This window comes from Mandrillus leucophaeus, unplaced genomic scaffold (genome assembly GCF_000951045.1).
Source record: "Mandrillus leucophaeus isolate KB7577 unplaced genomic scaffold, Mleu.le_1.0 Scaffold17, whole genome shotgun sequence".
In the NCBI taxonomy this organism is placed as follows: Eukaryota; Metazoa; Chordata; class Mammalia; order Primates; family Cercopithecidae; genus Mandrillus; species Mandrillus leucophaeus.
In genome coordinates, this window is record NW_012101698.1 from 5,015,823 (window position 1) to 5,031,985 (window position 16,163).

At 41.0% G+C, this 16,163-nt stretch overlaps 1 protein-coding gene across 2 annotated transcripts in view; it reads left to right on the top strand.

Annotated features, from left to right (window-relative positions):
• Nucleotides 1-16,163, top strand: part of HYDIN (HYDIN, axonemal central pair apparatus protein) — a 423,190-nt gene that overhangs the window by 379,083 nt on the left and 27,944 nt on the right. For both annotated transcript variants that reach the window (XM_011976766.1, XM_011976767.1), the window contains 5 exons: nt 3,107-3,314; nt 3,816-4,037; nt 9,370-9,539; nt 12,020-12,218; nt 14,058-14,216. In XM_011976766.1, the coding sequence (XP_011832156.1) occupies nt 3,107-3,314; nt 3,816-4,037; nt 9,370-9,539; nt 12,020-12,218; nt 14,058-14,216 (958 nt within the window). The remainder of the gene's footprint in view (nt 1-3,106; nt 3,315-3,815; nt 4,038-9,369; nt 9,540-12,019; nt 12,219-14,057; nt 14,217-16,163) is intronic.

Below are 16,163 nucleotides of genomic sequence, written 5' to 3' on the forward strand. Positions count from 1 at the left end.
CAACCTGGTATTGACATTGACAGAGTCAAGACACAGAACAGATCCCTCACCACGAGGATGCCTCGTGTGACCCTTTTGTTGCCACACCCTTTTCCCTTCCCCCAAGCAACACCTCCTCACCCTCTGGAATCCAATACTTTCCTCTATGTCTATCATTTTTTCATTTCAGGAATGTTGTATTCACAGACACATACATTCCTTTTGTGATTGGCTTTTTTCACTCATAATTCTCTGGACATACATCCAGGTAGTTTTGAGAGTTTCTTCGTTTTTGTGACTACCATTCCTTAGTAGGGATGCACCACAGTTAGTTTATTCACCCACTGGAGGACATCTGGATTGTTCCCAGTTTGGGCTGTTATGAATAAAGCTTCTATAAACTTTCATGTACAGATTTTTGTGTATCTTCATGTCACTGGGGAAAATGAGCAAGAGTGCAATTAATGGACATATGATAATGGCATGTTTCCAGAAAAAAAAGAAAAGAAAAGAAAAAACTGCCAAAATGCTTTCCAGACTGTCTGAACCATTTTACATTCCACCAGCTATCTCTGAATGTTCCAGAGTCTCTACAACATGCCCAAAATTTGGTGTTGTCACAATGTTTTTGTTATTATTTTTAGATAGTGTCTCGCTCTGTTGCCCAGGCTGGAGTGCAGTGGTGTGATCTTGGCTCACTGCAACCCCCGCCTCCCAGGTTCAAGCAATTATCTTGCCTCCGCCTCCCAAGTAGCTAGGACTATAGGCACACACCACCATGGCCAGCTAATTTTTTTTGTATTTTTAGTAGAGACAGGGTTTCACCATGATAGCCAGGCTGGACTCAAGCTCCTGACCTCAAGTGATCCACCCGCCTTGGCTTCCCAAAGTGCTGTGATTACAGGAATGAGCCACCACACCCGGCAACAATTTTTTATTTTAGCTTTCCTAATAGGTGTGTAGTGATATCTCATTGTAGTTTTAATTAGCATTTCCTAATGACTAATAATGTTGGGCATCTTTACATGTGCTTATTTTCCATATGCCTGTTGTCAGGCCTGAGGGCCTCATCCATCTTTGTCAAGGGGAGTACTAACCTTCTCTCCTTTCATACAACACATATGTGCTTTTTTTCCTTCTATGGATCCTCCTCAGTGAAATGTCTCCTCATGTCTCTTGCCAGTTTCCTGCTCAGCCTATTTGTTTTTTGTTGTTGAGTTTTGAGAGTTCTTTACATGTTTAGGTAGTGCTGCCTTGGCGGATACATGGTCTGCAAATATTTTCTCCCTATCTGTAGTTTGTCTTTTCCTCTTCTTAACAAGGTCATTCACAAAGCAAAACCTTTTATTCTTGATGAAGTCCAAATTATCTATTTGTCCTTTTATGGACTGTCCTTTTAGTGTTTGTTCTGTATCTCTGAATAGCCCTAGATTCAGAAAATGTTCTTCCATTATTTTTTCCATAAGTTGCATGGCTTTAAATTTCAGGTTGTAACCCCTATTTTATTAACTTATGAGGTATGAGACTTCGATCAAAGCTTTGTGGGTTTTTTCAACGTTTATTTTAGATTCAAGGGATATGCATACAGGTTTTCTACTGGATTTACTGTATAGGTTTGGGGTGCACATGGTCCCATCACCCAGGTACTGAGCTTAGTACCCAATCATTAGTTTTTCAACTCTTGCCTCCCTTCCTCCCCTCCCCCTAATAATCCCCAGCTTCTATTGTTGCCATCTTTATATCCATGCATACCTGATGTTTACCTCCAACTTATAAATAAGAACATGAGGTATTTGGTTTTCTGTTCCTATGTTAATTCGCTTAGGATAATGGCCTCCAGCTGCATCCATGTTGCAGCAAAGAATGACCTCATTCTTTTTGTGGCTGTGTAGTATTCTACGGTGTATATGTACCACATTTTCTTTATCCACTCGACAGTTGATGGGCACCTAGATTGAGTCCATGTCTTTTCTATTGTGCATAGTGCTGCAATGACCATGAGAGTGCATGTGTCTTTTTGGTAGAATGACTTTGGGTTTTTTGGTTTTTTGGTTTTGTTTTGTTTTTTGTAATGAGATTGCTGTGTTGAATGATAGTTCTGTTTTAAGTTCTTAGAGAAATCTCCAAACTGCTTTCCACAGTGGCAGAAAGATTTTAAATTCCCACCAATAGTGTATAAGCATTCCCTTTTCTGCAGCCTCGCCAGGATCTGTTGTTTTTTACTTCTTAATCATAGCCATTCTGACTGGTATGAGATGTTATCTCATTGTGGTTTTGACTTGCATTTCTCTGATGGTTAGTAATGTGAAGCATTTCTTTATGTTTGTTGGCCACTTTTCTGTTTCCTTTTGAGAAGTGTCTATTCATGTCTTTTGCCCATTTTTTAATGGGGTTACTTGTTTTTTGCTTGTTCAATTGTTTAAGTTCTTTAGAGACTGTGGATGTTAGACCTGTGTCAGATGCATAGTTTCCGAATAGTTCCTCCCATTCTGTAGATTGCATTTTTTTCTCTGTTTATGGTTTCTTTTTCTATGCAGAAACTTTCTTCCTTTCTTTCTTTTTTTTTTTTTTTTTGCGGGATTAATTGGGTCCCACTTGTCAATTTTTGTTTTTATTGCAAGTGCTTTTGAGGACTCAGTCATAAATTCTTTCCCAAGGCTGATGTCTACAATGGTGTTTCCTAGGTTTTCTTCTAGTATTCTTACAGTTTGAGGTCTTACATCTAAATCTTTGATCCATCTTGAGTTAATATTTGTATATAGTGAAAAATAAGGGTCCTATTTTATTCTTCTGGTTTATGGCTAGCCAGCTATCCCAGCATCATTTATTGAACAGGGAATCTTTTCCTCGTTGCTTATTTTTGTTGACTTTTTCAAAGATCAGATGATTGTAGGTGTGTAGCTTTATTTCTGGGATCTCTATCTTTTTCCATTGGTTTGTGTGTCTGTTTTTATGCTAATACCATGCTGTTTTGGTTACTATAGCCACAAATCTTAAAATCTCATCATAATTTCGAGTTATGTTTCCTTTTCCTCATAATGAATCTGCTAATTCAGTAGACTCATATTTTTTAAGGTTTTAACAAATTGGCCTAGTCAGGTAATCTGCTGTTTTGTTCCCCAACCAGGTTCCCAATTGATATTTTCTTCACACCAAAGCAGGAAGGAGATGTGAACTTTAATTTGATCTGCAATGTGAAAAAGAAAGTCCACCCTCTGACATTAAATGTCAAGGCCGAGGGCTACACTATGAATGCAGAGATCAAGTGCAAGGACAGGACAGGCTCCATCACTCTGTTGACTCCCAACCAGACTAACATTGTCAACTTCTATGAGGTAAAGGTGTAAGAAGACCTTGCTATCTATCTCAGCTTCCATTCTGACTGGGGAAAGTAGTAAAAATGAATATGAGCTGAGTCTTTCTGCTTCAAATGCCAGAGAGATCAGGAAAACAGAAACACTCCAAGAGCAACTCTGTCCCCAGAATGTATGTAGATATGATGTGAATGCTTTTCTTATTTTATTTTCAGCGGGGTGGAGAGATGGTGGGGAGAGGAAATAGTGCTTGTGTTAAACATACAGGAACTACCTGTATTTGACTACCAACAAAGGTCTAAGAACTAAATTGCCACTTTCTCTATGAGATATTGAGAGAACCCCAACACTTAGTAGCTCTTGCTGGAATATCTGACTCCATTAAGCTAAAGATAGTCAAATCACCATCGTCATCTGCCATCCTTATTTCCCAAAGGATATTTTTCATCAACATGTTACAAATGCTGACCCCAGACAAAGGAACTATGGTTTGCATTCCCTGCTCTGTTCTCTGTCTCCTAGGTGGAGTTAAATGAATGTGTCCAGTGTGAATTCAACTTTATCAACACTGGAAAGTTCACCTTCAGCTTCCAGGCAGAGCTGTGTGGCTCCAAAGCCTTGCTGCAGTACTTGGAATTTTCACCCATCGACAGCACTGTGGATGTAGGGCAGAGTGTACATGCCACCCTGTCTTTTCAACCATTAAAAAAGTGTGTCTTGACAGACCTGGAACTCAGAATCAAGGTGAGTCCATTTAACATTGTCCAAACTCCAAAAGTACTCTCAGCATGCTGCCTTGGCAGGTTAATTCTCCTGTGTGTTCTTTATCTTCTCCACGTATCCAGAAGCTTCTAGAGGGTAGCTGTGTTGGACACAGCCTCACAATGTCTAGTACAAAGCCTTCATCAATGGTTAGGTGGATGGGGAGTAAGTGTGGATTGAAAAGCAATTATATTGCAATACATTCACCCATTAAAATAAATAAGAGTGATAGGCAGGGCAGGAAAAGAATGTGTACAACATTTTCTAAGATGAATTACTGAATGAAAAGAAAAAAAAGAAAGAATGGTGATGTCATCAGGAATGGCAGAGAAGGACATCCAAAATGCTGCTCTTCAACAGCAATGAGCCACTGGAAAAAATTTTCGAAGTCAACTTTTTCAGAACTCTGAAAATTAATAATAGGCTTTCAACAATTCTAGGAGTACTTACTCTAGAAAAATGGCTGAATACCCATAAAGACAGAGAGTTTTGTGGTATTTTGATTTGCCCTATTCTCTCCCTCCTCCCTCATCCCAGCTCTGCAGTAACCTTGAAAACCAACAATTCGGCAATCAAAGTGAAAGTCAGCAGTCAGTCAGATCCTGGAGGAGGTAGAAGAGATTGGAACTCCCCAAAAGCCCCCATTCTAAAAGAATTGTCACTATTTGAGCTGTCTAGAAGTTCAATGGAAACCCCGCTCACAGGGATAGCTTTTATTTGACCTGACTCCAGGCTTGCTCAAAAACAATCAGTTGTAATTGTTTAACACCGCAGCTGACTGAGGGAGCATTGACCTTAGGGGCAAACAAGAAGTTCATTGAAAAATTTAAAAGGAGAGGCTGGGAAGAAGATATTCATGGGGGGCTCTGAAAAGCTTCAGCATATTCCCTGGAATCTAGACAGCCATGCATGTATAAGATGTGTGTACCTCCAGGCTGTGTTACTGCTCAGGAGAGACCTGAGAAGGCCCTAAGCTCTTACCTCTGACTAACCTTTAGGTCCCGGGAAAGATAAAGCAGAGTTGGCAACTGCCTGCCTGAGTGTCAAAGGCATGTCCTGCCACACACAGCCCCTCAGCAAAAGCTGTTCCAGGCATTTAAGGAAATGGTTCCAGGCATTTAAGGAAATCTCTGTTCAGTCATAAACTGACCACTAAACTAACTGAGCAGAAACTTTATTGGCCATGCATAAGTGAGAATATAGACTTTACTGAAAAAGTTACTAAACAAACTAAGAGTTACAACAGTAACCAACCCTGGGGGAGGAGTGATCTGATTTTCAGAGTTGCCACATTTATTTTTTTAAATCTCCAGTTTCCAACTAAAAAATATGAGCCATGAAAAGAAACAAGAAAATATAACTCATATACAGGGAAAAAAGCAAAAAAGCAAAAACATTATCTCTGAGTGAGCCCAGATGTTGGACTTAATAGACAAATACTTGAAATCATCTACTTAAAATATGTTCAAAGAACTATAGGACACCATGTCTAGATAGCTAAAGCAAAGAATGAGAGCAATGTCTCACCAAATAGAGAATATCAATAAAGATATAGAAATTATAAAAAATACATTTTGGAGTTGAAAAACATAATAGCTGAAATGAAAAATTCACAACAGGAGCTCAATAGCAGATTTCTTATGGCAAAAGAAAGAATCAGCTGTGGCAGATGGGATAAAATTGTTGAAAAGAAAAAGAAAAAATCAGCAAATTTGAAGATGGAGCAATTGAGATTATCCAATATGAAGAACAAAAAGAAAAAAGAATGAAGAAAAATGAACAGAAATTCAGAGTCCCATAAGAGATTATCAAGCATAGCAATATACATGTAATGGGAATCTCAGAAGGAGAGAAGAAGGAAAATAAGAGAAAGACTATTTCAAGAAATAACACCCTAAAACTTCCCAAATTTAATGAAATCAATTAAATATCCAGAAAGTTCAATAAATTCCAAGCAGGATAAACTCCAAAAAATCCATACCTAGACACATCATTACCAAACTGTTGAAAGACAAAGACAGATCATCTGGAAGGCAGAAGGATTAACAGCTGGTTTCTCATTAGAAACTTTGGAGGCCTGAAGACAGTGTGATGACATATTCAATATGCTGAAAGAAAAAAAAGTTATCAACAAAGAATTTTATATCTAGTAAAACTATTTCTAAATAGTTCCCATTATTCTGCCAATTTGGGGGAACTAAACCAGGACACTCTCAGATAAATAAAATCTGAAAGAATTCATCACTAGCAGACTGGCCTATAAGAAATAATAAAGGGAATCCTTCAGACTGAAATGAAAAGACACTAAAGGATAACTCAAATCTACATGAAGAAATATAGAGCACCAGTAAAGGTAACTGCATAGATTATATAAAATCAGTATAAATGTATTTTTTTATTTATAACTTTTTCTATCTGATTTAAAAGACAGTTGCATATAGCAATAACTATAAATCTGTATTAGTGGGCTTAATGTAAAGATGCAATTTGTGTGGTAATAGCACAAAGAAAGAGGAAGTAACAGAGCTATATAAGAGCAAAGTTTTGCCTATTATTGAAATTAAGTTGTTATTAACTCAAACTAGATTGTTATAAATGTAGATGTTAATTGTAATCTTCCTTGCAATGACTAATACAACAACTCAAAAGAATATAGTAAAACAAATGACAAGGGAACTTAAATGGTACACTAGAAAATATCTATTTAACACAAAAGAAGGCAGTAATGGAGGAATAGAAGAATAAAAAAGGCATAATTGGCTAGTAATTTTTTAAAAAAGATATAAGATATATAGAAAGCAAATAGAAAAAACACATAAATTTTACCTTGTCAGTAATTACATTAAATTTAAATGAGTTAAACTCTTCAATAAAAAGATAAAAATTGGCAGAATAATGGGAAAAATCATGATCCAACTATGTGCTGTCTACAAAAGACTCACTTTGGATTCAAAGACACAAATAGATTTAAAGTAAAAGGATAGAAAAATAAATATCCTTTATTTAAATAATAGCCAACAAGAGCTAGAGTACCTATGCTAATGTCAAACAAAATAGACTTACAGACAAAAACTATTCCTAGAGATAAATAAAGACATTTTATAATGATCAAAAATTATTCCTAGAGATAAATAATTTTATAATGATAAAAGGATCACTCCATCAAGAAATCATAGCAATTATAAACATGCATGTAACAATAGAGTCCCAAAATACATGAAACAAAACAGACAGAATTGAAGGAAGAAATAAACAATTCAACAATCATAGTTGGAGATTTCAATACCTAGTTTTAAACAATGGATATAACTAGACAGAAGGTCAGCAAGGAAATAAGAAGACTTGAACTGCACTATGAAAGCTTCAGGCCTAACAGACATATACAGAACATTTCATCTAACAACAGGAGAATAGACATTCTTTTCAAGTGAACTTGGAACATTGTCCAGGATTGGCCAGATATTAGGTCATAAAACATACCTCAATAAATTAAAAGGATTGAAATCATGCAAAGTATGTTCTTCAACCACAATGGAAAGAAATTTGGGATGCGCAGCCTAACACATCATCCTTATCAAATCCTCAGGAAGAAGGTGATTGATAGAAAGATGGGGGTAAAACCACTAGAACCTGTCTTCATCTGTTTTGTGCTTCTATAACAGAATACCTGAGACTGGGTAATTTATGATGAATAGAAATGTTTAGGCTCACGGTTCTGGACCCTGGGAAGTCCAATATCAAGTTGCCAGCATCTGGTGAGGGCCTTATGGCTGCATCATAACGTGGCAGATGGCATCACATGTTGAAAGGGCAATGGTTGGGGGAAGAAAGGTCGGGGGTGGGGCAGGAGGAAGAGAGAGAGAGGAAGAGAGAGGGAGAGCAAGGAGGAGTGAACTTATTCCTGCCATAGCAAACCAACTCCTATGATGATGGCAGAAGTCCATTCATGAGGGCGAGCCCTCATGACCAATCACTTCTTAAAGGTCCCACTTCCCAATACCATCACAATGGCAACTAAATTTCAGCATGAGTTTTGGAGGAGACAAACGTTCAAGCCATGAAAAATTCCAAGGTGTGTCACTGGCCATTGAGAGTTCAGGAAGCTCCACTGGAACTCAGCAGCAAAGTCACAGCCATCTTCTCTGAGAAAAGCCCAGTTTGTGGCTTCAGAAGGGACCTATTCCTTTTGAGAACTTTTTCAGAACTTACATTTCTTAGAGCAAACAGAAATATAACATGTTACAAGATCTGTCTACTCTGGTTGGCAGAAGAGTTGAAGGTGATAAATTTACATCCTTTTCATTGAATCAGCCACAAAATGTAAACACTTTAAAAGCCTTGGACATTTACCTATGTAACAAACCTGCATATCCTGCACATGTGCCCCTGAACTTAGAAGTTGAAAGAAAAGAAAAAGAAAATAAAAGCTTTGAATAAGAAAATGTTTTTAAATTTATAAAGTTGTTTATGATAGCTTGTACCAATGACTGCTGACTTATTCTAATAATGTTTAAAGTGAATGTTTATTCTAATAATGTTTATTCTAATGATGCTTAGAATGAATAATAGATAATTTATTTGAAATCAATTATCAATTTGTGAGAATTCACATTGTGAGGAGTTTGTGAAGAGCAAATTAAGTTCATGTACCAATGAGTCACATATTACCTTGTGATTGAGAGTCCAGATGATGACCTGTGCTCTTTCCATCTTTCCACTCTTTCGTCCTTGGCATATTAGCCTTGTTCTCCGTCTTGTCATCTCCTGGTCACAAGATGACCATTTTACCTGACGTCCTATGTGTGCATTTAGAGTGAAAAGAAAGGGGAACAGCGTGAAGGCAAAGAACTTCCCCAGCAAGGCTTTGCCTCTTTATTTAAGATAGAACACCCTCTTGTCCTCTTCTGTTTACATCTCAATGACTGGAACTATGTCTGATGGCCATCCTGAGCTTTAAAGGAAGGTGTAAAATGAAGCATTTGCACCTAGGCACATTGGCATCCAATCAGAGTCCTGCTAGGAAGGAAGCCATGGGGAGTGGATGTTGGGTAGTAACTAGCAGTGCCTGGTATGCCCCTGGACCTTCAAGCTGAATCATTGCTGCAAGAGCAAAGTGGGAGGCAATGTAGGGCCTGATTACAGAGGAACTTTTCTTCAATACACAAACTTCAACCTACTAAATCAGAATCTCTGGAAATGGCACCCTGAGACCTGTATTAAAGCACCAACTGCTTTCCAGCTTAACCTGAGGACTTAAGAGCCCCCGCCTCCTACTTCTTCTAATTATGATCCCCCTGCCATTTCCTCCCCACAGATCAGCCATGGTCCAACATTTGTGTGCAGCATCTCAGGCTGTGCTGTGAGCCCGGCTATCCATTTCTCCTTCACCAGCTACAACTTTGGGACCTGCTTTATCTATCAAGCTGGGATGCCCCCATACAAACAAACCCTGGTAATTACCAACAAGGAAGAAACACCTATGAGGTAAGCAGGCTTCCCAGAGCCTCCAGATGATTCTGCAACTGCTTGTGGGCCCTACAGACTCCACACAGGTGAAGCCCTGCCAAGACAAAAAAAAAGAAAAATGATTGTGGGAAAGAGTCAAACATAAGTGGGTATGAATCCTGGGTCCCTGTCCCCACAAGTAAAACTAATACTTGGATAGCCATGAGCTACCCTGCTAAAAATCCTCTTTGTGAAGTACGTAAAGCAATTCCAAATGATCTAATGAGAGCTTTTATGACTTCCATTTATTTTCTCATGTGATAGACTTGGAAACTGAGGTTTGAAGAGTTAAAAGGTAAATTTCTCTGGCCAGTGGCTTTGCAGTAAATAGCAGACCTGTACTGAGCCTAAGCTTTCTGATTCAAATCTAGCCTCTCAGCACCATCCCTGTGTGGGATGTTCTAGTCCAAGGTTCTGGGCCCCATTCAAGACCTAATGAGATAGAATCTCTAAGGGCTGGCCCAAAGACCTGTGTTTACTCAAATCTGTCTATCAGTACTTTAGAGAATTTTCCATAATGATGAAAATGTTGTATTATTGCATTGTCGAACATGGTGGCCTATAGCTGAATGTGGCTTCAGAGCACTTAAAATGTGGCTAGCGGAACTAAAGAACTGATTTTTTACTTTATTTTAATTAATGTTAATTTTAATAACTGCAAGTGTCTAGTGGCCACCATATTGGATAGCACAGATCTAAGTTCAAATTTTAACTCTTCCCTAGTTGTGTGACCTTGGGCAAATTTTTAAAACTCTCTGCGCCTCTGTCTCCTTGCCTGAAGTGGTAGTCATAATAATACTGTCTATGACCGGGCGCGGTGGCTCACGCCTGTAATCCCAGCACTTTGGGAGGCCAAGGCGGACGGATCACGAGGTCAGGAGACCGAGACCATCCTAGCTAACACAGTAAAACCTCGTCTCTACTAAAAATACAAAAAATTAGCCAGACATGGTGGCACACACCTATAATCCCAGCTACTCGGGAGGCTGAGGCAGGAGAATGGCGTGAACCCAGGAGGCAGAGCTTGCAGTGAGCCGAGATCATGCCACTGCACTCCAGCCTGGGTGACAGAGCGAGACACTGTCTCAAAAAAAAATAATAATAATAATACCATCTGTATAAGACTATTAGGATGATTAAATTAATTCACCTAGGAACAGTGCTTAGAACACTGCCTGGAACATAAGAAATGCCCAATTATTGTTAGTTGCTGCTGCTGCTGTTGTTATTATTAGTACCCTGAATATTAAATCATAAGTGTGTCATGTAATTTGAAATACTAATTTTAAATCTTATCTATCTATACTCCTTGCATGTTTAATGTAATCTCAGTCTTACTTTGCTTAAGGTATTGAGCTCTATATGTTGGCCTAGCTAGACTCCTTCTCTACAGACTGTAAGGCAGACAAGGAGAGGTTGTAATGGAGAGGCCTAGTGCCTTCCTACCCACGTGTGGAGCAGGGTGGACGTGCTCTTTTAAGACCCCTTCTATTTGAACAATGAGTCATAATAATAGTAGCTCACTTTATGGAATATTTCCTCTGCACCCTATTTAATGACTGTTTCAGTCACTTTATCTCATTTAATCCTCACAATAGCCCTAAGAAATAGTGATCACTACCCCCATTTTGCAGATAAGAAAACAGAGACCCATGTGGGCTACATAACTCTTGTGAGATCCTTTGGGTAATCAGTGATAGAGCCTGGATCCAGACTCCTCTCTGCCTGACTCTAGAACATATACTCCTCCCTACTGTGCTTTGTCACCCAATTACTTCTGGAAGCACTTCCTTCTTATGAGAGGGTACAAAACCCTCATGTATAAAACCATGAGATGCATGATCAAGAAATGGAGAATCAGGCTGGGCGCCGTGGCTCACGCCTGTAATCCCAGCACTTTGGGAGGCCGAGGTGGGTGGATCACCTGAGGTCAGAAGTTCAAGACCAGCCTGGCCAACATGGTGAAACCCCGTCTCTACTAAAAATACAAAAATTAGTTGGGCACAGTGGCACACACCTATAATCCCAGCTACTCAGGAGGCTGAGGCAGGAGAATCGTTTGAACCTGGGAGGCAGAGGTTGCAGTGAGTTGAGATCATGCCACTGCACTCCAGCCTGGGTGACAGAGTGAGACTCTGTCTCCAAAAAAAAAAGAAAAAAAGAAAGAAATAGAGAACTGTTAGAGTGAAGAATATTGGGCAAAGGGTGATGAGCCTTGAGTTTGAAACCCAGTTCAGCCAGGGTCTCAGGATGTGACTTGGAGCAACTTGGTTGTGCCTAAGAGAGTGTGGGCTGGGTCATTGCTAACCTCCCTTCCAGCTCTTAAATGACTTATGTGACTCTAGGACAGCAGGGCAGGAAACCCATCAGTGTCCAGCCCAAAGAGACAAGGAGATGGCATCTGCCCCTCTGGGTCAGACTTCTTGGAGCTTACGCCTGTTCATCTTGATTTTCTGCAGCATAGATTGTCTGTACACCAACACCACTCATCTCGAGGTGAACTGCCGTGTTGATGTGGTAAAGCCAGGAAACACACTGGAGATTCCGATAACTTTTTATCCTCGAGAAAGTATCAACTATCAAGAACTCATCCCCTTTGAAATCAATGGGCTCTCACAACAAACGGTCGAAATCAAAGGGAAGGGTACTGAAATGAAGGTAACAGACAGTCGGGAGGCCTTCAGGTGTGGCACCCTCCTTTCTACCCTTCTCAACCTTCTTTGCCCCCCAGAACCCCTTCCCTCCTCCAGCCGCTCTGCTTCTCTGCCCCAGGCTGCTCTGTTGGAGGTCAGCCAGTCCCACTGAGGTGATGTTCCTAATAACACAAAGGGGCACATCGTCAGATCAGACTCACTGAGTCATAGATCTTATTCAATACCATACTTTACTGTATCAGAGGATACAGGTAATCACAGACACTAGAGAAATATTCTTTTTCTTGGAGAAATTTGAGACTTTCAGACTCAGTACCCCAAGTATATCCTTTTCCTCCTGCATCAGTGCATGTTTGTTTTCAGGTTTAATAAATAACGTTTTTAAGCAATGTACACAGACATGTGTTTCAGTGATGGAACATCTTTCCTTAACACCCCATTGATTAGCATTCTCCAGCCAGCCACAGATCCCTGGATATTTGGTTCAAGGCATTCCTTTTACCCAGGCACTCTGGATAGAAAGGGAATGGTCATATTCTGCTGCTCATTCATTTCCTTCTCATATCTAGTAAACATGTAAGGTGCTTGTCTGGTGGGATTATCTGTGTTGTAATAGAAGGTTTTGCAAGACTGAAATCCTTCCAAGACTTTCAAGAATGCATAGCATATTTCGGCAACCAGGGGAGGGATGTATTCCCAGCAGCCTTCCCATCAAGCCATAGGAGCAACAGGACATTGCCAACTCATGTGTCTAGACCCAAGCCAGAGACAAGGTCTCTTCTGATGCCATTGATTCATTCATTTGCCTATTGGTCTTTCACTTGTTTATTTAGCACCCATTATGTATTGGATATTTTGGGAAGATGCAGAAGTGACTTACACATGTTCTCAGACATCCAAGAGCTCATGACTGGTGGGAGAGACTCTCTTGCCTTTTTAAACAAAATGGAAACATGTGGCTGGGTTTAAAGATAGTTGAGTGGAGGGGTGCAGTTTAGTGACTGACCACATGACAGTAACCAGGGGGTGCTGCCCATTGTGGGTCAGGGCCATTCTGCAGGGCAGGCTCAGCCTGGCCTTGGCCTGACCCAGGCACCATTTTAATCAGTGTCTTACCTGAGGACTTGGAAGCATAACTACTTTTCTCTGCCTCTATTGCTGCTGTTCTAATCCAACCACCATCATCTCTCCCTCCTGCTTTCTTTCTTGCCCTCTTCAAGCCCATTCTCCATAAAGGAGCCAGAGCTCTCTCACAAACACTCCATACTTCACTGACTTCCCATTGCTCCCAGAATGAAGCCCCGTCTTCCACTTCTCACTCAGCAATGGCCTACAAGGCCTTGCAAGACCTGACCACCTCTCCAAAGTTGTCTTCACAGGTCCTAGCTCCCAGCCTCAGGCCTTGACTGGGCCACTCCCTCTGGCTCAGGGCCTGGCCACAGGTTGTCTCCCTGCCTTAGGTTTTTCCCCAATTCCACACTCACTCTGGCTGAAATTGACTAGCTCATACCTTTCTTTAGCTCTCAATGTACACATGCCATCTTCAGAAAGGCCCCTGAGCCCCCTAGCCTAGTTTCAGCCCCCTGTAATATGCTCTCAAGGTGCCCTGAGATTTTCCTATGTATATTTTAACCAAGTTGTACTTGTATAATTGTGTGATGAGTAGTTCAGTGGGTACTTTAGGCACTTAAATGCTTATTGAGCAGGGAAATGCCCACCCAATATGAAGAAGTGAGGGCACAGAAAGAGAAGGAACCACCCTTGCCTCACCAGAGAAGACATATAATGTTTATTTTTCTCTTTAACTAATGAACTCTTCTTCCTACTCTTTCCTGTCCTACAGATTTTAGTCCTAGATCCACCCAACAGGATTGTGAAGTTGGGAGCTGTCCTACCAGGGCAGGTTGTGAAAAGAACAGTTTCCATCATGAACAACAGCCTGGCCCAGCTCACATTTAACCAGTCCATTCTGTTCTCAATTCCAGAACTCCAGGAACCCAAGGTTGGTGCTCAGAGGGGCTCCTAGGGGCCCCTTCATGCTCCCTGATGATGAGGATGGCCATGCTGGCAACACAAGCAGCTCACATTTCTTGTGCATCTGTAACATGCCAGACCATTCTAAGAGCCTTCCCTGTGCCCCGTCTGTTCATTTTCACAAAAACAGTATAGGGCTTTATATAGTGCACTAGTCCCATACTGTTTTTGTGAAAATGAACATTATTTTCATTTTGCATTTTCATTTCATTTTCCATGTCATCCATTGTCATTTGTTTATTTACATCTCCATTGTGTAGACAGGCCAGTTCTCTATTTTTGTTCATTTCAGGTGTTTCTCCTTAAGCCTTTGTGTGCATCCATGACTCTGTGCTTAAGATACATTCCTAGACTGGGCTCAGTGGCTCACACCTGTAATCCCAACACTTTGGAAGGCCAAGGCAGGTGGATCACAAGGTCACGAGTCCAAGACTAGCCTGGCCAAGATAGTGAAACCCTGTCTCTACTAAAAATACAAAAAATTAGCCAGGCATGGTGATGGGTGCCTGTAATTCCAGCTATTCTGGAGGCTGAGACAGAGAACTGCTTGAACCCAGGAGACGGAAGTTGCAGTGAGCTGAGATCACACCATGGCACTTCAGCCTGGACAACAGAGCAAGACTCCATCTCAAAAAGAAAAAAAAAAAATATATATATATATGTATATACACACACACACACACACATATATATATATATTCCCCCCACACACACACACCTTCCTGGAAGTGGACTCATTGTGTCAAAAGGGAAAGTGTGTTTCAATATGCATGGCCAGTCTGCTCCCTGAAAGATTATCTCACTTTGCACAGCTACCAGCAGTGAGAGAAAAGCATGTTTATTGTCAAGTCTACTTCCTCAAGTTCCCTGAACATAGAAGCTACCAGTCCTGGCTGCTAGCTACTCATCTTACAGTCATTAGTCTTTGCATGACCCTTGGAAATGCACCAGATATGTTTGATTCCAAGACCAGACTGCATCCATTCCTTCATGCAGTTCATTCTTACACTTACTCAATAATACATGCTAGGTGCTAGGAATAAAAGGTGAATATGACATAGACCTTGGTCTGGTGGAGATCTCAGTCCTTGAGGGTCACAGACATATAAATAGCCCCAGGGCAGCACAGAATCTACAGAGGCAGAGTGTGAATCAGGATCAGGGCTGCTCAGAGGAGGGTTTGGGGGATTACAGAAGGCTTCCCGTGGAGAGGGGCCTGTACTGAACTTTACAGTGTGAAGAGGTGTCCCTCGACAGGTTAGGAAGGGGCGTTCCTCGTGGGCAAAGGTATATACACTTGAAAACTAGATAGAACTCCATATGGAAAGAGCACTGTGGGCCATCTGGGGTTTGCAGGGTACAGAGAAACTGGCTGTGAGAGGCCAGCCAAGGTAAGAGACCTTGTGGGCATCTCATTCCAGTACCCCATGTTCCCTACTTTGCCATCCGGGCAAGATGGGGAAGACTTGTTGCTTCTCTTTCCTTAGTAATCCAAATTAAAGTCCTTGGTTCCAGCATGTCAGGGTCCCTAATAGTTTGGCCATACCAAGTCTGCCTCTTCAGCAGGTCAGATTAAAGCTGCCGGAGTGCCCCATGCTGGCGCCAACACCCTGAGGCTAGCTTCCCGCATCGTGTTGGAGAAGTTTCTAAGGTGACTTTCCTGTCACAGCTCCGCAGCCCATCATCTCACTCCCTGCTGCCACCGTCCACTCACTGGTGACTGCTCAGTCCTCTGTACCAAAGAGAGCTTCTGCATGAAAAGGGAATTGACCTCCTTAAAGCTGACTTGGATTTGATTTTTACCAGAACTAGAGGGAAGAGAAAGCTGAACAAATTCGTACAGTGGTCCTTGATTTTAGAATACATGAGTCACCTGGGGAACTTTTGAATATGCAGATTCCAGGCACCCCCCCCC